The following is a 22,610-nucleotide window of genomic DNA, read 5'->3' as shown; positions in this document are numbered from 1 at the left end:
TCCTGCAAAGTGGAAATTTGCTGTGTCAAGTGTCCTCTCTTTTACAATAAAGTCCCACAGGATTGGTGTCCATTTCCACTTCTGCTCTCAGCATGATTCTGAGGCCTACTTTAACAGAAAATTTCAAGTTATAGTTTCCACCTTTTTCCCCCCATTTATCATCCTCAAACTTATCTCGACCATAACCAAAATAACTTGTTCTAAATGTTATTGTTTGAATAAGCCATCATTTTTCATACCAAATGTGCTTTCTGTGTGATTTTACACAAACCATCATGGCAATCCATGATCCATCATTGGTTTTCCAGAGTGATAATAGTCAGTATGTTGTGTTACAATGTGTATGTGTCATGAATTTGCCCTGGTATTGCTGCAGGGTGAATGTTTAAGTATAAAAAGTGGCTAAAATCAATATTTTTATATTAATAATGGATAAGGTGACGTGACGAGAGAGTTAGCCACAGTGATAAACACACAGAGAAACAACACCCAATTCTGCAGTTCCCCAGCTTACTTCTTTAATGTCTTGGTTCACTCTCACATCGTTGCCACAGCAAGCAGCTGGTTTTAGCAAAAAGCTCTAAACACCCATTTTATGCTACCTTCCAGCACCGAACAGGCACACAGATAAAGTAACCAACCAGCTGTGGAGCACAATGGGACATTTAGCAACTTAAAGGGGAACAACACCCATTTTGAAAGTTCATACATGTTATCCCTATGATCTAAGATAAAAAAAATATAAGTAAACATGAACAACTCTCCCAAATCCAGAAACTAGAATGCTAAAACTAAAAGCTAATCAAATATAAACCACAAAATCAGGCACCCGTTCACTGTCTATGGAGCAGCTCCAGACGTTATAGCCTATGACATCACAAGTATGAGACTTACCTCTCTTGTTTCTGGCTTTGACAGACAGTAGCTTATGTTCACAAATATTGATTGACCTTTTCCAGGCCATGGAAATAATTTATTGGAAATCTTAATTTAGGTGGTGTTCCCCATTAAGAGCCAGTTAATTCCTGTGGGAGTTGGTGGAGACCAAACAAGAGCTCAAAAGAGAGTGAATATTGGTATTACATCGCTTCGTGGCCAGAAACACTTCCCAAATTGAAAGATAATGTTGCTTTGTATCTGCTGCATGTTTAAATAGGTGATTTTGCTCACAATATTGATAACATGTTCCCAGCTTGTGTTCCCAGTTTGACCCAAAAAAAATGAGATATTACAGGTTAGGTTTAGAGATTTTTCAGTGAGAAAGTAGTGTTCTGGACTTTTTTTCTTTTACTTATGCCTTGGCTCTCCCTCAATTATGTATGTCAGGCTCCTGTGTAGCTCCGAGCTCTGTTCTCCTGTCAGCACGCACAGAAGGTGGCAGACTACTAAAACTTAATCTGGCTATATTTCTACATACTGAATGTACCATTTGTTTCATTTCACAGATGGGTTGTGTTTTCATTTAGTTGGCTTCCTTCTCAGAGTGGTAATATGTTTACTGAACCTCCCGCATAGTCTGTTGATATTCTTTTTCTTTGGTGAAATTGTACTGCAGAGACTGTGATTCGTTTGGAATTAAACGCTGTAACATCGTTTGAAGATTGCAATCGCTCAAAGTGATAAATAGCAGTTGGGTAAAAGTGAATAAAACTCACACAATACACTAATTGCTCTTCTATACAGCCATTACACCACCTACTGTAAACAAGCAATACTTTCTGGTGTTCTGAGAGGAACTCAAACCGCCCTCCGAGACACCAGTCATCCTCAGAGGCCAAACTAATGAGAAAGAAATACAAGGGAATCAACACTGGAGTACAATAACATATCTTAAAGTGTGCTCCTCCGTGGCAGAATTTGTCACCTGCATCGCACAGATGTGACCTTGCTGTCTGAACAGGAAAATTGGATTGGAGGTGCATATTCAACATCGAAACACTGACGAGAAAATCAGGTCTTTTTGAAAATGGGAGCAGTCAGCTCAGTCATGGCAATGCATTCTAGTAATGAATAAGCAGTGTGGCTCCATGTCTGCACTGTGACAAGTCCCAGTGTACCTGGTCCCCAGGTGTTTACATGTCACCAGATCTGGGGCCCGAATCTGACAGTTGGGAGTCTTTGCGCTGGGATTATTAATGTCTCTGTGCCTGTGGGATAAAACCAAAAAAATATGTTTTTGAGATTTTGGTAAAATTGAAGAATAGTATTGTTTAAAGCATAAAAGAAAGAGAAAATTAAATAAAGAATAGCTTTAATACCTTACTGTTTGGTAATTTCAGTACTGGCTGGCTTTATTGTATTATTACAGCGTCTCAAGTGACAGGCCGACAGGTGTTTATCAGACAATCCACCACCCACTCTCTGTTCTCCGCTTTTGTGCACAGTGACAGAAAACACACGGCAATTTGGATAGCAAGCCTATTCCTTCCTCCGCCCTGTCAACTTGTGTATCTGCACGTCTCCCTCTGTCTTCCCCCTCTCTGTGACTCCTGTGTGTTCGCCTGGCCGGCTGGACGAGGTGAACCAGCTACATTTCTGTGATGAAAGTGCTCTCCTGTATTGCTGAGCAGGACTTGGTCAGCCCAGAGGAAACCACTAGCTTATCTGTGTAATGAGAGGTATGAGCCGTGTCTGAGGGCTTTGTCAATATGCCATGTCTGAGGGATTGCACTGACGCCCCATGGCAACTTGAAGAGAAAAGTTAGCAGGATACGAGGTGTTGCCAAAGTATGGTGTTATTTGTGAAAAATTTCCAGCAGCAGCAACATGAGCCTCAGTCAAGAAGTTAGTTTTCCTCATCAGAAAAAAATAGGCTAATACAACAAAGAGTGTGTTTGTATCTGCTTCTTTTGCAAGGAGAAAATGGGTCAGAGTGTTGCATGATCAAATCCCTGTTTGTTCTGCAGTCATTTGTCTGCCTCTTGTTAGCGGTAAATCTGGATCATTAAGTTTCATTTCAGGCTGTACCAAAGACTTCCACACATGAAATAGAAGATATGCAAAGACTTATTGGCGACTCAGAAGATGATTTTTATTGTAGTGGGGAGGGGTGGGGGCACCCCCTGCTCTCTAGTGACTGTGTTAGTGCGAGGAGTCAGTAATGAGCGAGCAGCATCACATATAGCCTAGATGGAGAGGAGAAGATAGAGGAAAGAAACAAAGTACGAGGCAGAGATTGATGATGCTGCTCTTAATCTCATTTTCCTGCACAAGGACAGATATGGTAGGGCCTGCAGCCCGAGGTGCAATACACAGATACGCTCCTCTGCATCAGCAAAGTTACTGAGCGAGGAAGAAAAATGTGATTTGAAATGATACTTATCTTATTTCAAAGGTTTTAGAGGCTTTTTTTAAAAATGGGTTTTGCATGATTAATGATTACTAAAGCATTTTATTGCCAGGGAAACTTTAATTACTCTGTAAAGAAAAATGTGACTTTTATGTTTAATTCAGCAAATACATTTCTTAAGCCATTCAGCTCAGAAAACAAGGGTTTTTTTTCCTACCAATAAATTGCTGAACCACTTAATTTAAAGCTTAATCTAGTTTTGTGTAGAATCAAAGGAAGGTTTTGTCTGTCTCTCACATACAGTGCAGCATACCGAATACAAGTCTTTGCTGAGCTACACTGCTAATTAGTCAAGTGACATTAAAATTATATTTCTCTAATAAAAGCATGCTGACATGATCTACCCAGCTGTTTCAATTTTCCAGCTTCTATTACTTTTTAAACGGAGGGATTTACTGAGCAGCCTCCAAACGGTGTCTAGCTGAACACCAATCCTCCCTCTCTGAGCGAAGAAACTGAAGAATAGCTGAAAGCACCTTGTTGTGTCAGGCGGTGACAGCCATGATGCCGCTTCTCTTCTTGCGTGCAGATTTTTTTTTTTTCCTGGGCACAGTCTGAGGCCTTAAGCTTCAAGTATTAAAGCAAAAGCGTTCTTTCTGTTGCGATATAACTTGTAGTGTCTGTGAAGATGTACAGCATGGTTCTGGCAGTGCATGTCATTTTTCCAGTAATAATTACCCCATATCTGAAGCGCCTCTCAATCTGTCGTGGCAGTTAGCAAATCCCCACGGGCAAAGCGAACTGCAGGAGAACTAAAGCTCTGATTTTGTATCTCATTAACACATCGAATGAGATATTAATCTCCATCAGACATGGCACAACCCTGAGCATATTGTTGGGGTTCAGTCAAGAGGAAAATGATTTGCTAGCGCTGCTGAAGGGCGTGTTGAAACTGTGTGTGTGTATGGAGCGAAGCGCCACATGACACGTGTCAGAACTGCAGTCCTCATGCAAAAGTCCAAGTCACCGTAGTATGGTTATTTTTAGACGACAAGAAAAAAGGGTTACCTGTAACTAAGCTGCTGTCACTTTGCACTCATATGTTGTTGCTCAGCTTTCTGTGTCTCCTTTTCATCATCACAAAGAGTAAAAAACATGATCAATCATACACAATCCCAGAAAAACACTAAAAGCACTTTACTGCACGCCACAGACACCACTATTGTATACGTCTGTGCGAAAAAGACATCGTCAATGAATGCACCCTTAAAAACACTCAAGCTACAATTGCCTACTCAAATACAAAGGCTATAATTAATGTAATAACTCATTGAACAGTCTTTCAACCAAGTCTTTCAAAACAAGGTCCCTAACCAAGGCTGCTGTTTTTTTGTCTCCAGGTGAGCGAGAACGCCAAGCGGGATCTGAAGGATGGGCTGGCTCTCTACAACTCAGAAAACAACATAGGCCTGCGAAATGCCTGGAACATCATCCAGGCAGAGGTAGGCAGACCTCACACCGTGCATTACATCCAATATTAGACACATTAGCATAAATGTTCATTCACAACGCTAGACGTGATACATAAATGCAAAGTTTGACTGAAATATTCCAGCTAATGCGTTTCCAGGCTCGGCTGTGGCTTTAATGCAACATTAAAAGTCAAAGCTAGCCAGTGAAGTACGCTTCATTCCATTATTGCACTCCTCCAGAGCAAAGGGACTAATTACAATACGTGTTACATTAAAGTTAGTTTGAGGTCTCCCTGGACTGACAGGAAGCGTTAACTAATCTTGTGTCCAATGTGTGTGTGTGTGTCTGTGGTATTCACAGTGGAAGTGCTGCGGTGTGATAGCATACACCGACTGGCATGATGCCCTCAAGGAGAAGGTAGTTCCTGACCGCTGCTGCCAGGAGCATTACCAGAACTGTGGGCGAAACTCCACAAACATGTTCTGGAACAGGGTGAGTATACATTTGCTGTAATGTAAATGTATTTTGTTATACACACACTATGTTATTTAACTATGGAAGGATTACTCTATTGACTCAAACTGACTATAAAGAAGCTAAAAACGGCTACAAAGAGATGCAAAATGACCACAAAGAGACACATTTTAACTACAAAGAGACTTGAAAGAACCTCAAATATGCACAAAATGACTACAAAGAATTGTCGTTTGGTGTCTTTTGTTCTAGGTGTGGGGAGCCTTTTGCAAATGCCTCATATAAGCGAATAATTATTCTACAGATTTTCTTTTTCTTTATTTCTCATGCAGATAACAATCTAATCAACATATGTGTATATATTACATGAATATAAAGTAATGAAATAAACAGCTCTACTATTTACTACCTGCTAGAGTAGCAGCAGTCTCCCTGTGCAGATTCTTAAACACAATATTCTCTCTCCTTCTAAATCGCTCGAACCAGCCCATGGAAACGTTGATATTGTTGTCCTCCAGGCTCGCTGCCCATTCCTCTGCCTTTTCCGTCACCAAGGCCCAGCTCAAGGGGGCATTACATGACCGGACATTATCAATCCACTTAATGAGGGCAGCGTCAACACAGCGCTTTCCACCTGCACATTTGTTTTCTGTCCTCATCACTAGGAGCTTTAAGCTTCAAGAAAACTAGGCTTTTCACTGTGGAAATGTCTTGTTTCCATCATGATATCAGTGTGCATGTGGCACCAGCCTCAGGTAGCCAGCTGTAAGCACACGGGTTACTGTAAGGCAAAGTATTATCATGGCAGTAAAGTAAAAATGTAAGCTAAAATTACCGTAGTTTTAATTTTTATAAAGAATTATGCTTTCAGGTTGTCCGTCTGCTCGTCCGCACGTACGTCCCATTCTTGTGAAGACGATAATTTAAGAAAGCCTTCAGTGCCTTCAAATTTGGCTCAAACATCGACTTGGACTCAACTGATCAGATTTTGGTTGTCAAAGGTCAAGATCAGCGTGACCTTGCATCCCTCTCATTCTCGTGAATGCGATATCTCAAGAACACCTTGAGGAAAATTCTTCAAATTGGGCTCAAACGTCCACTTGGACTCAACGCTGAACTGATCAGATTTTGGTTATCAGTGGTCAAAGGTCAAATCACTATGACTTTGTCCATCTCATTCTTGTGAACACAATATCTCAAGAAGACCTCAAGGGAATTTCTTGACACAAATGTCAACTTGGACTAAACAATAAACTCATAACATAAATGCAAAAAAACATCATAATGTTTTGCATAAAACACTTATCTGGCCATTACTCAGCATCATATCTCAGGAACAGAAGGAGAGGCATCTGGCCTGTACTGGACTGCTGACACTAACCTTGGGTGTCCATCTTGAGATTGTGCTGATTGTATAGATCTTTTGTGCTGCCGGGGGGAACGTGTGTGTGAAGAATCCATGTTTTCACAGACATGGCTGTAAACTGTGACAGAAATTTTATGTTGTCATGTATCAAAGAACCTAAAATGAACTCATATAAAGTATATTAAGGGTGGGGGAAAATCACTACAGCATAGTATTGCATTATTTTGTGTGGCAGTATTGTATCAATAGACACAAAGTGTCAATTCTTTTAAATTTATTTGAAGTAATGATATTGCAACCATAAATTACACTTCATTCAGGAACACTTAAGTCAAATAAAACTTTCCATTTGCAGTATTATATTTGGCGGTATGGCTCCGTTCTGGGGCCTCGCTGCCTTTCCTCGGGCCCATGCAAAAAGCCTTTTCCACGTGCCTACGTGGAAAGCCTTAAGGCCTCTCCGCCCTTCTGCGTGCCTACATGGAAAGCCGTAAGGCAAAGAGCACACCTCCCTGCCCTTCCATGTGCCTACATGGATAGCCTAAGGCAGGGAGAGCAGCAGCAAAGACCCCCTGGGAACAGAACAGAGCAGCATCAATGACAAACAGAAATGACATTGATGAATCATACACACCAAAAAAAAAGAGGAGCCGGGGCGGAGGGAGGTTGCCTCGGAGGCTTGCAGAGGAAGCAGCAACAGTAGGCAGCCAGAGCAGTTTAAATAGGGCGTCCTGAATGAGATTCGCCAATTGGTTGCATAGAAAGGAATCATGTGATCTATCAGCTGACTCCCTTCCATCAATCAGCTGCTCCATCAGTTGATTGGGCTGTTTGAGATCAGCTGATGTAGCTGGGATGTGAGCTGAGCTTGGCATCATATCCTGCCTGAACTAATGCTATGCTCAATTTTTGGTAGCCTACTAGAATTCCTAAAGAATGCAGATACATGGATACGTTTTGCTGCAATAAAAATTATTCGAGTGAGATGAGCAGACTGACAACATTATCTTATTACATAAAACAGATGTTGACAAAGTTTTCCTTTTGGGAACATAATTTGCAACTGAACAAATATAGTTAATAGCAATCACAATACATGCTCCTGCAATACCTAGCGTATCACAACATGTTTAAAATCCTAACAATAATAACGTATCCTGGGGCCTCTAGTGATTCCCACCCCCAATATATATGTATGTATGTCCACACACGCACACGGTTTTAAATAATAATAATGTTGATCTAGGACACAGACTCATAAGTACCAGAATCACAGGGGACCTAAAAATCATAAATCTTATACATTTTTAATCTTCAGTCCATCTGTTCAGTAGTTTTTTTCTTCACCCTCTTTGTGTATTTAAAGTAGCCATAAAGTTTTCGTCTTATTGCTGAATTCTGATCACGCTGGATTTGTTTCCATTATGCATGAGACAACAGCTCTTTTTTTTTCTCAGAGAGCTCACAGCACAATGTTCACCAATCTCCCCCCATTACAAGTCTAATCTGCTATTGGCCTGGCATGTGGTTTGTTAGCAGGTCCAAAGTAGGGGATTAAAAGCTGTAATATAATTGCCAAAATGAGAATAGGCAGACATTGAGCCGGCCCATTGGGAAACCACAGCAGTAAAAGCTTGTGTGTAATCCTGCCCAGAGGAGACGGCCACACACTGTATAGTTAAGTCTTACATGCTGCCTCAGCACCCGCGCTCAAGAATGGGCACCACTCTGCAGCTGAAACCACCATTAAGTCCTTCACCAGTGAGTGACCTATGAATGAACCCAGGTGGGAATACATTTAAGAGGTAGTACTCACATCTGTCCATATGGCCTCTAAGTCTGCAGATAAAAGGAATCACTCATGGGTAATTCACTTGTTGTAACACCTTACCTGGTGGTTCATTCATCTGAGGATATGTCTCATATGTAAGAGATGCATTCTTTGTTGAAAAGCATGAACTGGATGGATTTTCTAGGTGACCAAACAGACTGCGACTGATGTGACAAGACTCATCTGCCACAGTGAAAATGCACATTTCTTTAGTGGTTTCTTTACAAGTTTTTGTTCCATTTCAGGGTTGCTTCGAGAAAGTGGAGGAATGGCTGGATGACAACAAACACCTGCTGGGAACCATAGGCATGGTCATCTTGGTAGTGCAGGTACGAGGCTTAGTGATACATTGTTCTTTCCTTCTCCATTTGTTTTTGGTTTTTTGCTTCTCCCCCATTTATTTTCTCCCCGTTTTTTCTTCTTGCTTTGTGTCTGGGTGCATTTGTTTGTGTCTGGCAACATGTTTTGAAAAGAAAAAAAAAAACAAAAAAACATCTGCATCCAGTGGCCTCTGCGCCACCATCCTCTACTGAGACAGTTTTTAGGCTTGTGCTCAGTGGGCATTCTGGGCACCCACGCACATTGAAATATTGAAGTCACTGTCTTCTGCACCCTGATCTTGTCTGGGAGAAACAAAGCCACCAGGATTTGTGCCAAGCAGGCTGTAGTCATGTATACAAAGCCATCAGAAGATAGGGCAGCAGAGATACTGAATATGCAGGAGCAGGTATAGAGTCGCAGATTAAAGGCACAGTCGGGAAGTGTGATAGATTTTCCTCCTAAGACACTGTTTTTCTTTTTGTCCTAAAATCAGCTTTACATCTATCCCTCTTTGTAGAGTGAGAGTCTTGCTGCATTTTGCAGTACATTTTCTGCTTTCGTGGAGGGTGCGTCCTAAAAGTGTCTGCAGACTGAACAAAGCAAAGTGTACTTTTCCCTAGCGCTTGCACAAATTTGACTGCTGTGTTTTGCAGTTTGTGCTTATTCACTCTAGACAGCCAAAGTACCAACTTTACTGATGTTAGCTGTAGCTAGCTAGCAATGCACCAACTGTGTGTGTGCAGAGAGAGTTTGTGCTGTGTTTGTGGGACAGCTCAGACTCAGACTGATTTCAGAACTCATCAGGAATCCTAGTGCTTCCTGCATCTTCAACCAGTCTCACTCCTTCTTCCTTTAGTCTCTGTATGTCTATAAATGGAGTCATAAAGCCCTGCGATAAGCGTGAAGTTTTCACTCAAGCTGAAACATTTTTCAGATCTTGGGGGCTGACTGTTTTTGTCACCCCAGTAACAGACTGGCAACCTGTTCAGGGTAATGTAAACTGAGTGATGTCCTGCCCCCCAAGAGATGGATGGATGGACAGGTCATTGCTGCACAAACCTCTGTGAACAGATATCTGCGTATGTATGCAGAATCTGTAGGCAACGGGACAATATTTTGGTATCAAAAGCATGCTGGTCCCTTTTTTTGGTCCAAGTTGTATTGATCAGTCACATGTGAGCAGGCTTTGGTTGCCTGCAGTTAAACAGACGCATAGGCCAAAATGCTGTCTCAGAACCTATCCGCTATCGTCTGACAATGATTTAAGTTTTTCCTTATTTAGCTGCAGTCATATGCAGATATCTGTTCATAGAGATTAGCCAAAATGTTGACGCAAGGAAGAAGTCTTGCCTCAGATATCTGCTGGCTACAGTGAATGGAACCCTCGAAACATTGGCTGTTGCCCTCAGAGGCTTATGGTTTTCAGCCAATGGGTTCCTTTGCTATTGCTGCACTGCCTTGAGCACATCTTTTCACACCTAGTTGCCTTGTATGCAGTCACATTCTGTCTAAAACTCACTTTGCAGTCAGTCTAAACACATCTTAAGAGTTATGCTCTGACCTTTCAGACACAAAACCTATCTGTGCTGCATGTATTTCTCAGGTTCATGTTATCTTTTCTTGCACCGACCGAATAGTCCTGGCTACATTTAGCCTTGTAGTTCTTATATTTTACTCATTGAGCTCCTACTCTCGCACATACAAATTAAGAGACAGTTCATTGTCAGTTTAATGTTCTCCTGCTGGCCTTGCAACTTTATAAATCAGAATATGTCATTCATTCATTTCTCAATAGTCAACTTTCCATCCAAATGTGGAACATTGAGAATTTTCAGAAAATATAAGAAGTTGGTCGTTCCCAAATAAACAGCTGGCGGCACTAATTCTTCAGTCAAGGTCCATTAAACCGTTGCAGTTAAAGAGGGCACAAGATATGTTCAGACCTTAAACAAAAACAATGCAGAAAGCTTGACGGAAACGAGGTAATATGGTTGTTTAACATTAATTTGAGGAAAGTTACAGTCTCAGTAGTCCATACATATCCGATGTTTCCGTGTGCTTGAGTAACGCTTAAGTCTCATGCTTCATATACGCCATGATTTATTCGTTAAAGCCACAGTGTGTAGGAATTTCTCCCATCTAACGTTGAAATCATATATTGCATTCAAATGGATAGCGCACTCTAGCGCCTCACTGTTTCAAACATGTATTGCAGCAACGTTAGCCGCTGTGTACCAAAAAGCTATGATAACATTGATGAAACCATGTCATCCGATACTACATGGAGTATTCATTCAGGCTCCTACACAGACACACGCGACGCGAGCTGACAAACCCCCTCCTCACCATGCTGGCTGTGTTTACAACGTAGAACTGTTGGAGCGGGTGTAAATCGAAACAAACCAATCACGTCTTGTCTTTTGACAACTGACAAGTGGCTCAACTTCACACACCTCATCCCTCTCCTCGCATCACTGCGCTGCTAACCGCGGTGCTGGCTGCTAACAACTAACAGCTGTGGGACTTTGTTATGCTGCAGTAGTGCCAGGGTAGTAGTGAAACGCCTCTTGCTCCTCTCCTTCGGCTTCTCAGCCATGTAGCGCTGGCCTGGCTCTCAACGAAAACGCCGAAGGCGGGGCTGTATGTCCCTTGCTGGCAGATGTATTCTCAAGATGGCGAAACGTAATGGAACCCCCCAGACGACTTACCCGCACAATGTACAAACAAATCCGAAATTCTTTTTTTTATGAGAATAAGTCAGGTTATTGGTGGAGGTAATAGTACACCACTGATGACATATTTATGAATGCAGACATCGATTTTTTCCAATAAACAACTGAAATGTTACACAATGTTTTTGTTTGTATCAGCACATCAGCTTTACCACATCAGCCAAGCATAAAAACTTTAATAGGTCATGTTGACTGTTTTATAACATTTTCTACTCTGGTTTTTGTTACGCACAAATGAGCATTACAGCAGGTGAATGGATGCACTTGAAATTTGTGTACATGCAGTACACCCCCCTGCCATTTGCTTGTTTCATTTCACTGCTCATACCTTCTTCCTTTATGTTCCCTACCCTCGCACGTCTGTATGTAAATCGATTCATTCATTCAGAGGAAGGTGTCCTCACTATGAAATCTCCTGTGTTGAGTTTTGCAAGAATCCACACATTTCAAATGTCCTGATGTCAAGATGGTGCTTGAGTTTGTTAAAGTTCACAGCCGCACGGCGAGAAAGTCAACATTATTTATCGGCCAGCTTCAGATCACTATGTATTCATGACAAGATCACACTCTTCTTACATGCTCGTGTGCATTTATTCTAACTCACCGGCTCTCTTCTCTCTGTCTGACACTATCTCCTCTCTGTCATTTCATTCCTCTGAAAACACACACACACACACACGCACAGTACGCACATGCAGAACAGTGACAAATGTTGGCGCTGTTCGGAGACTGATAAAGTCTTCGTGCAGAATTAAACCCCACAACACCAACTTGGCTGACATTAATTTTAATGATCTGTCTCCCTCTTCATCCACACACACACACACACCCCCCTCACACTGAGTCAGGTGAGGGGTGGGGGTGTAGCAGAACAGACCTTGAGCTGTCAGATTAGCAGACTCAAAGGCAAGCAGGGGGACATGATGGAGATAAGCATCATGAAAAAGCTGATGCCCCACATGTCTGCACTGTTACATAATGGCCAGAGGCGTGGAGAAGTGGCTTATGAATGATTTAGACCAGCAGCATATATGACAGACTTGGAAAAAGCCTATATGTATAACTTCATCCACAATGGTTTTAGAAATCTCAGCTGTATTTATATATTCTTAAGCAGGGACGGATGATGGAGCTTTGAAGAGTCCTGCAGGAGCGACTGTCATGTTGTCTCACTCAGAATGAATGAAGCAGACAGCAAAAACGCTCAGTGAATGTCAGAGCTGCACAGATGAGCCCCATGTAAATAATTGGGGTTGGTTTTTCATTGGTCCTAACTCCCTCTTAGCTGGATGTTTACCCTAAATGACACTTCAGGTTTTGATTGACAGCGGCTTAAGGTAGCATTTTCTCTGAAGCGACCCTACGAATTAGGCTTTGACTGAAACTAAAGGAAGAGAATCAGCAGCTTTCCCGAGCTAATCACATCCCGTAGGAATCCCCAGCGGAGGCTGTTTTGCAGGAAGTCCACGTTGCCTTTTTAGTAAAGACTATGCACCAAACAGCACTTTGCCGTTTCCCTGCCATCCTAACTTTGCCAGATAATGGTTTTAGGATCAGCCTTGTGACTGTGTTTGATGTAGAAGTATCAGGGGTAATGGAAACTTCAAAGAGATCACTGGCTACTTTGATTCAGTGGCATCTCAATTTACTTCATTGACTTAATGCTTGCGCATGCTGTATATATATTTTTCCTCCATCATACAGATTCCAGAGCTGTCGTTTGAAGGCCTTCTGCGGAAAAAAAAAAACGGGGCGAACGAAAATGTGCCTCTGCTTCACCACAGGATTTACTGTGCATCAGAACTCATTGTAGCCGAGGGCATCAACATCAAAAAGACCACACAGCGACACACATAAACATACATATACGCGCAGACACAAATTCACTATCTGCTTCTCCTCTCCTCCACAGCTCCTGGGCATGGCGTTCTCCATGACACTGTTCCACCACATCCACAGAACAGGGAAGAAGTACGACGCTTAGCCTTGGGGGGGAGGCATCCACTGGAGAGGAGCCCCACTGCCTGATGGGATAAGACTCTGATTTAAACACCCCTGCTCCCCCCTCCTCACTTTACAACCTCCCCCCCTTCCCATCCCAGACCCTCTGTACAGATTCCAGCTGTGTCCCTCCCTGCTCTGTTCTGCTCTCTCCTCTCACCATTCATTTTGCCAAAGAGTAACACAACTGGAAGAGAAGGGACACCTACTTTTGGCAAGGAAGAGAATCCCATTGGTTGTCACTCCTCTTGAGTACATTTCTATTTTATTGTCTTTTTTTTCTTTGCTTGGACTAACAATTTGCTGGAAGGAAGGATGGATTTTGAGACAATGAAGACTTTACTAATGCCCACGCACACCACTCCGAGGCAAAGAGAACACATGAAACTGATACTACCCTCCAGATCTTGTGGAGTGTCTTTTTTCCTCATGTTGAAGTCAAGCCCTCTTTTCACTAAATGTAAATGGAAAAAGTTCCAACATGGCATGCTAGTTTTCTACTTATCTGATTTACCTTTGTCGTCAGAATGTCAAACGTCTTCATTTTTTTTTTCTTGGGTTTTTTTTTTTTTTTTTAGTAAGTATGTCATCGATGCTCCTGTGGAATGTAATGTAATGTTGAACAGATCAGTGCAATGAGTTTTCAGATGCGTGTGTGTGTGGGGTTGGATTTGATGTGACGCTGCTGCAGAGGGGCACAGACACGTGGGGACGGTGTTTTAATGCACGCCATGATTCATATATTTTTCATCTGGCTGTGGAGATTTTTGGTAGAGTGAGCGTGATAGAGGAACGTCATGATGAGCATGAGAAATCATCAGTGGGTTTATTTTACACCAAATTCTGCAGGATCCTCTGAATAATAAATTGTAATGCATAAATCTGCCTGTGAAAACACACACACATGCACGTTGTGCTGCCACACAGCAGCAGTATTCCCATTCCCTATGAGACAATATAAATGGTGTAAAATGGCTGTTTATTAGGGCTCCACCAGGACTGTCAAGTGAAGAGATCTGGGTGATGTAGTTCCTCCTTCGAGAATACAGAAGAAGTGTGTGTGTGTATGTGTGGCTTTACGGATGTGTTTTATCACATTGTCCAAGCTGCAGAAGAGAGAAAAAAAACAGCACACAGAAACACGAAGCAAAGCAAGGGCACAAGGGGCAAAAACAGAGCAGACATGTTGTCTCCCTGCTACCATCAATTGTGTTAGCGGAGGCGGCTAGAGACTTTCTCTTCTATATTCTTGAGATCTCATCCATTTGCTCTGCCCTCCTCACTCTTCCTCTCTTTGGCTGTCAGCTCCTCCTGCCTCCATTTTTCTCTTTCTTTTTTCACCCCAATTTTCTTCCCACGCGTCAGAAAGCAAGGAGCTTTATGATCCATATGTACACACAGTATCTCTGCTGACATTCCTGCTCATCACACAGTCTAGTTTGCAACTTCACTGATTTTACGTAAACTTCCTTTTCTCCCAGTCACAGCGGAGAGGGTGGCAGGAGTGTAGGCAGATCAAAGCTTAGACCGATAGGTATGGCAACATGCCCTATAGAACTGTTTGTCTGTTTACTGCTGATTCGCAGCAGGAAGCCTGAGCATTAGCCTGCTTCTTCAAGACTGAAAATACTCTATATCTGCTGTGGTGACTTAAAGAAAATGCCCTCCAGTGTGTCTGCTCTATAGGCTTCAAAGTTTCTGTGAGCATGTGAGAGGAGGTGGTGTAAAAGACTGGCCTATTGTTAAAGGATCATTTCAGTTTAGGGAGTCATTTGGTTATGAATGGTTGTCATCAGTTATGCCAACACTGTACTCACCGAAGTAAACAGTGAGGACATGGCTACAACATTTAGGTGATCAGATCAGGTTGTGAACAGGCCAACAGTTTGACCAGATTAATAGGTAATAATCAATAATAATTCCTCAGTACACAGGTAAACCATGCCCGCACAGCTACAGTAAGTACAACAGGTCAAAGCTGAATTGATGGATTTTTTAGACAGCTTAAGCGCTCATTTATACTCCCTTAATGTACGAAATAGATCTGTTCATTTAAAACGAAGCTGTCACTGCCTACATACCTACATGCATCCAAATGTTGACATAGATACATTCACTAGATGGCTCTAAGAGGCAGAGTGAAAAGTCCCCCACAATAACAAACAGGCGACAGTGGAGGAGGTTGTAGTAATGTACCTTTTAACAAAGGCAGCATTGTTGAACACAGTGTTCTGTGAGGCCATTAAAAACATCGCAACATGTGGACGCCATTTTTAAAATGACTTTGACGTGTCCCATGGTCGTGTCCCGCTTGAAATACGCTACATTGCCACCATGATTTCAGGAGGTACCACTCCATCTTCTGATCAAATTCAGGAGTACGCACAGAAAGTGCTGTCAGAGTTAAGCATTAATTACCCTTAAGTAATCATTTCACAGCTCACCTTTTTTTACTCCTACAAATAAATTTGGCCAATCTGGAAGTTTGTTTAAAACCTTTATGATCATCTGACTGCTCATGTTCCTTATCCCTGGGACACACCACCTGCATGAGCAGCACATGTGAGTCGAGGAACATCTTATATTGTTTTTCGGTGCCTGTATTAACAGGTAATAGCAGCCACACTGCCTGTGTGAGCATCGCTGCTTAGTTGTGGCTCAGCTGCTGCTAAGTTGAGGAACATTGAGAAAATAGGAGGCTAGCCGATTTTTTTCCGTGTGACTTTTTTCCGTTGCAAAAATAGACTGACAGTGGTCTTTTATTGATCATACTGATATTATACCACCTTTCACTACAGTTTAATCGCTATATCTGTCACAGACATGAAAAAATATAGTGAGCTGCAGCAGTTCAGCAAGGTTTCCGTCACATTTAATGGAAGACATTTGGCCTTGTGTCACTGTAGTAGAAGCACAGTGAAAATAATGAAATAAATGATGGCTGAGTTCCATTTAGCTGCTTCAGGTTCTTGGTGTTGTCAGTGCTTACTCACCGTCACTCTCACTGGAACACTTGAATAAAACAAAGCCAGCATTGGTGTTGTGCTGCGCTTTTCCTACTGTGACAAGTCAAAATATCTGCTGTGAGAAAGGCTTATTGCCATGTTGCTTCATTTCAATACTTGAGACGCTGTGTTCATATGGCTGTTCTCTGTGTGGGAGGGGTTCTTGTTTTGTCTTCAAACAACAGCAACTTGTCTTCTGATGTAACAATGCCATTTCCACACAAACACGGTTACAAGCAGCTGTTGGCATCTCTCGCAGTGGGCGACAAAATATGCATATACAGACGCACCATTTCTTCAGATTCAAATCCAAAACTATGCCATACTGGCGCAGTTTTAGTTTTCTTTGAGACAAACTCTGTCATGTCTTGTTTCGTCACCCCAAAAAACACATAAACTTTCTGGTAAACAAACACAATGTGCGCTGTGCGCATCTTCCCCTCCTCCACCTCTACTGAAATTTTACCCCTCCATGTTGCTGACCTCGACTTGGCAGATAATTGCACATGGCCTGTCAGACACTAGTCTGTTTATGAACATCACGTTGTCACGTTGCTAATGCAATACAAGTTGAATTTAGCACCGTGGTGCCGTCTGCACAAATTGCTGTCTTTTAATTTGCCACAACATGTTATAATGACTAACGGCAGTACAGCCAGTTTGCTTAAAATCAAACCAGTTTAAGCTGGTACACTGTACAAACTCAGAAGTTGACCCAGCTCTACTGCACACCCACACAGGTGTTTTCAAGCACTCTGGCTGATCACACCTGTCCATGGTGGGAATTTTGGAGGGCACCGTGTGGTGAATAAATTTCACAGTTAGAATTCGGCTACTGAAAATGCAGAGCAGTAAAAATAGTGCACTATATTGCAGACATGGAGTGATTTTGGACACAGCCAGTTTTTCTGGCTTGAGCACAGTAAGGCGTCCTCAGTGCTTTGATTAGCTCATTTGTTCCTTTAACGACCAAAAAAAGAAAAACAGCCATCAGTGCAGGACTTGTGTAGAAGCCACAGTCACAGAACTCTATGAAGAACTTACACTTACTGATAGGAATGATGGCCAGAACTACTACGTTGTATGAAAGCATGTAATAAACTGGATCAGGAGAGGATAGGTGATCATTTGTTTGCTGCTGTTGGAAGCTGAGTAGAGAAATCATTGGGACCATTAGTGGATGCGTTCTAAATTGTATCCAAGGTAATCGCTGACGGGAGAGTTTGTTGCTTTGGATGAAGCCTTAGAACTCAGACACTGTATTGCTGCTACGTGGGCTAACAAGTGACACAGCATTACCCACCAAGATTCACTCATTAGACATTCTTCCAGTCTGGCAGCCTGTATGCCTCAGAGCCTCAGAGTATCGCCTGAAGTCATTCTTAAGGTGTTTTTTTTTTTTTTTTTAATAGTTTGATAATGACTTAATCTGAGAGACAGTTTTAGGAGGAGATTTGTGCATCAGGAAGCAACAGATTTGGGCTGTGATGTGCGGCGACCCTGCTGGCTGTGATTCACTGCCTGCCCCCATATGCTCCGACTCTTCTTGTTGTGTCCACGGGGGGAACATGACAGCTGCTGATGTACAGCGCAGGCACGAGTGGTCACATCTCCTCTGCTTGGCTGCCTCCACAAACTCTCTACACATCCCTTATTTACTGCCTCGCTCTGCAGACACCCAGCGCTACATATACAGTAGCTGGCAGCACTGACACTGTGGAAATACAGCTGTGCTCTGTAGACGCCTGGAAGCAGCTGTGAGGTATACTCTGCATCCGGCAGGGTTTATAGGAGGAATAGCTGTAACTGGTTCTGTAAATCAGACTGCATTGTAACACTATCTGCAGGCAAAAATTTAAGAAAAAAACCCGAGATAAATATTTTGTTTTGGTGCTTTGTCTTGCACGGGGGTGGAAAGTGTTTAAACGCGGATGTCACTGAAAATGTGAGAATGAAGAATAGAGGAAATAAAACAAATCCAGTGTCTGCTTCCTTATCTGACGTCATACTTCAGAGAGCCAGCCTGCAAACTCTGCAACTCTTTGCCCCTGACTGATCTGACTGCGCTGACATTTTCTCCTCCGTGTGAACTCCCTTTTAGCTCTGCCACTGTCACCTAGATTTCATGGTCTTGTCAGAGAAACTGTTCCTTCGTGTTTTTTTTTTTTTCTTTTTTTTTTGAATGCAGGGATGAATGCCGTTTTAACAAAAGCTGTTTAATGATGTTATTTTTGTACATTGGTTGTCGCCGTTTTAACGTTTGTTTTTATACGATATACTGTTGTTTTTTTCCTGTTGTAGGCTGTTTTTACTGGCTTTTTTTAAAAAAAAAAGAAAAAATCATTCATGACAGAGGCTCTCTGTCGCTCATTGTGAGTACATGACACCATTAAGCATTTGTTTCATAGAGGATTAGTCTGCGATGTTCCTCTACAAGGTGCAAAAACGCCTTTCTGTCTTAACATTGCTACGGGCAGTTGAAGCAATTAAGTCAGAACTGATAGGGAAAAAATTGGCATACAGCATCGGGTAAAGCCCACAAAAGACATAGTGCACGCTTGTCGTGGTGCTTCTCTGTATTAAGACCTAGTTTAATTAAATTAGGACGTGCTGGTGTAATCTGCAGTATGTCTTTTAAAACTGCCAGTGTAAGAGCCATTATGTGTTTCTAGAGCATGATCTATTAGATGACACTGTACGACACAGAGCTCACGTCACTACAGTATATCAGCCCTGTGCGTTAGTCCCGGATGTAAATATGCTCATTTTACAACTGATGTAATTTACTGTTATACTTTACCTCCGCCACTTGTAATCACATTTACATTGACAGTTTAATTGCCATTTTCAATTGCCTACCAACTCATGCTCTTTTACTCTCATTTACGGACACGTCTTCCACCCATATGTTATCATGTTTGATAGTTTGTTTCTGCCTCTGTGACGTACAGGAGCGGTGTAAATCTGATGTAAATTTGTGTTTTCGTCAGTATGGTTTTCATATTTTATTTGCATCTTGTAGTAAGACACGTTTTTCCGTTCTGTTTTTTTGTTGTTGTTTTTTTTTTGTTTTGGAAGTAGTATGAAGTATTCCCTCTTATCCATGGAAGCACTCCCAGTAAGCCACCGGGCTGGTAAAGGAAGAACGCACATGCAGTAATTGGGTTTTGTCTGCTGTGAAGAATTTTGAGACATAGGAGCTATTTTTTATTTTATTTTATTTGCCACCTTCGACATATTATTTCTGTAATCTCCTCCTAATCCTTCCCCACCCGTGCTACAGCTGAATATCTGAGCAGTGGAAATGTATGCTCTAGAAATGGTGTGTTTGATGTTGTGTTCTGCTGGGTGGCACTATCTGATACCTGCCAGCCTTGTCCTGTGGAGTTTTTTCTGCTACATGTGAAAGCACTCTGAATATCTATACTAGGTGGTGCACTACCTTCTCTTTATTCTCCAAATCAACTATTTTTTAAATAAAGGAAAGAGTGTCACAAAAATCCCACGATACCGTACGCTCATTGCCTTTCATGTTTAATGACTCGATGCTCCTGATGTATTCCCTTTTTATGTCACTGTCAATTATATAGGCAGTGTTTAAACAGTGTTTGATGCTGAACTCTTTTTTTGGTGGGGGGCTGGACGACAGGACTTGGCATGAAGAGCAAAGTGAAGCGGTGTCACAGCAGATCCCATGGTGTACTGAATGAAAGAGAGTGGCGTCGCCGCCTTAAAATGGCCTCTTTTTTTAAAAAAAGAATAACAAAACCTGGGGGACTGCTGTCCTAAAGACACTGAGATGAGCTAATGGTAGTCAGCCAGCTGAGCAGAGGGGTTTTTTAAAAGAACAAAAGGGAGATGATGAAAGTGGGAACCATCGCCAATTTGTCTCTCGTTTCCACAGCTTGGAGTGAGCAGCAGAGTATTTTTGTACGGAGCTTTATCCCTTTTTTAACCTAATTGTTATCAGGCCCATGTGTGATAGTGAGTGGAGTTTATTGTGCCATTCCATCCTGGCTTTTTGTTTTTCATCACTGTTCCTTCTATGCAAAAATATGACCTATTTTAGCCTTTGTACAGATTATTTTGTATGAGTAACATGTACTGAAATAAAGTAAACAGAATCAACCGTGGATACTTTTTTTTTTCCCCTAATTGTTATAACAGCGTTTCACTTTTTTTCCATCCTCATCCTCAGCACAACTCATTACATTAACCTGAATTGGGGAAGGCTTTCATTTTGATGAGAGCGTTCGTTTGTCCTCACACAGCATTATTCAGCTTGTTAACCTGCAGTGAAGCTGATCTCTGCAGGTTGTTTTTGCTGCTATCTGTTCTCAATCTGTCGTGTCTTTACATGGAAACTCGCTATCTTTTTAACTGCACGGCAGCGAGGCTTTTTAGTCTTTGTCATGCTGTTTTGACATGACTTCGCATGCAAAAGCAGCATGACTAATGGTGCTGCAGGCTTACTGTAGCTTCCTTCTGTTTGTCCTTAAAAACTTTAGTTAGCTTAAAAGATCTGAAGACGCTGTCTGAAGTACACTTGGTTTCAGTTTGACACTGTTTATATAAATGTCACCTCTATAAAAAGATATCTGCCTCTGTATGCAGAATCTGTCGACAACGGGACAAGATTTCGGTATTGGAAGAGTTTTGGTTTCCATTTATAGTCTGAGTAGTATTGACCAGTGAAATCTGAACAATAGGTAAACATTCCATGAGGACAGGCAGGCCACAATGGCCAAAATGCAATCTTAGAGCCCATCAGCCATGGTCTGAGAACGATTTAGCTTTTAATTAGCTTTTTTATGTATTTGACTATATTCACATGTCTGTGAATTAGAGATTAATTCATGTGTCTGTGAAGAAGAGATTAACCAAAATGACTGACGTACAAGAGAAAGTCTCAGGTTGGGTATCTGCTGGTTCCACCAGATCTCCCAAAATATTGGCAGATGCCAACATAGACAATAACTGATGATTTCCAAGATTTGTATAAAAGTAATTACAGTTAAATTAAAGAGTCTTTCAAATTTAAGCGGGAAAGCTGCGTGTGTGTGTGTGTGTGTTTTTAAGGAACGGGTTCACATTTTGGGGAAAAACTCTGATTTGCTTTTTTGCCAAGAGTTTGATGAGAAGATTGATACCACTCTAATGTATGTATTACAGACTGTATATAAGGATAGGCAATGCCACACACAGCTGTGAAACCCCCTTTCCATAGCATCAGATAACTAAGACATACACCAGTGAGTTAAGAACTACCTAAATGACTAAAGCTATCTTTGGAAAAAATATATTTGATGTGTACTTGAGTTTTTAGTTTGGACCATGTCCCATCCACTACCAGAGGATGGGCAGGGCTTATTACTGATACTGCAGCCAGCCACCAGGGGGCAATCAAGATGTCTCACTTTTAGGGAGCTTTGATTGGTCTGTTTGATAAAGATGAAGCTACAGCTAGCAGCCTAGTCTCGCTCACCAGACCTTTCTCAAGAAAAGAAAGGTCTGGCTGGGCCGACTCTCACTTTGAGATTGAGAGAAAAAAACGCCCTGGCTGCTTGTATTTCTTTCAACCAATCACAATTGTTCTAGGTGGTGTCACAGCAACGGTGCGCTTGCAAAAATATTGCCAGGGGGGAAACAGGTTTTGGTGTAACACGCCCACAAAAATATCGCCTACAGGACACGAACCATGGCAGAAAAATGGCTACATCCCCGCAAGATCAAACACCGCAAAAGTTAGTAAAGGACGTGTTGAAAACGGTTGAAAACGGTTACACAACCAGAGGTGGTAGGGCGGGACTTCAGCGGGTGGCTCATTCCGCCCAATGAGAGGCTGATCTATGCAGCGAACTTCCGCCCACTCAGACTACTAGCAGCCAGGTAGGTTATCTTAGCTTAGCATTACAACTGGAAAAAGCTAACCTGACTGTTTAATGATAACAAAATGCACCTAACACTGCCTCGAAAGCTCACCAATGAATGTGTTATATTGTATTTGTTGAATCTGTACAAAAACATAAGTGTTATGTGCAAGGCTACTTCCCAGTAAAACCACGTCAGTTTTAGACTTCCAAATGTTTCCAGTTTTTATGCTAAGTGAAGCAAACCA

At 42.0% G+C, this 22,610-nt stretch overlaps 1 protein-coding gene across 3 annotated transcripts in view; it reads left to right on the top strand.

Annotated features, from left to right (window-relative positions):
* Nucleotides 1-20,625, top strand: part of tspan9a (tetraspanin 9a) — a 218,806-nt gene extending 198,181 nt beyond the window's left edge. For all 3 annotated transcript variants that reach the window (XM_033621406.2, XM_033621405.2, XM_033621404.2), the window contains 4 exons: nt 4,690-4,791; nt 5,123-5,254; nt 8,679-8,762; nt 13,399-20,625. In XM_033621406.2, the coding sequence (XP_033477297.1) occupies nt 4,690-4,791; nt 5,123-5,254; nt 8,679-8,762; nt 13,399-13,470 (390 nt within the window). In that variant the 3' untranslated portion in view covers nt 13,471-20,625. The remainder of the gene's footprint in view (nt 1-4,689; nt 4,792-5,122; nt 5,255-8,678; nt 8,763-13,398) is intronic.
* Nucleotides 20,626-22,610: the final 1,985 nt, after the last annotated feature.

The sequence above is a fragment of the Epinephelus lanceolatus genome, chromosome 5 (genome assembly GCF_041903045.1).
Source record: "Epinephelus lanceolatus isolate andai-2023 chromosome 5, ASM4190304v1, whole genome shotgun sequence".
Taxonomy (NCBI): Eukaryota; Metazoa; Chordata; class Actinopteri; order Perciformes; family Serranidae; genus Epinephelus; species Epinephelus lanceolatus.
The sequence above is the reverse complement of the archived record's forward strand: the minus strand, read 5'-3'. Positions and strand labels throughout refer to the sequence as shown.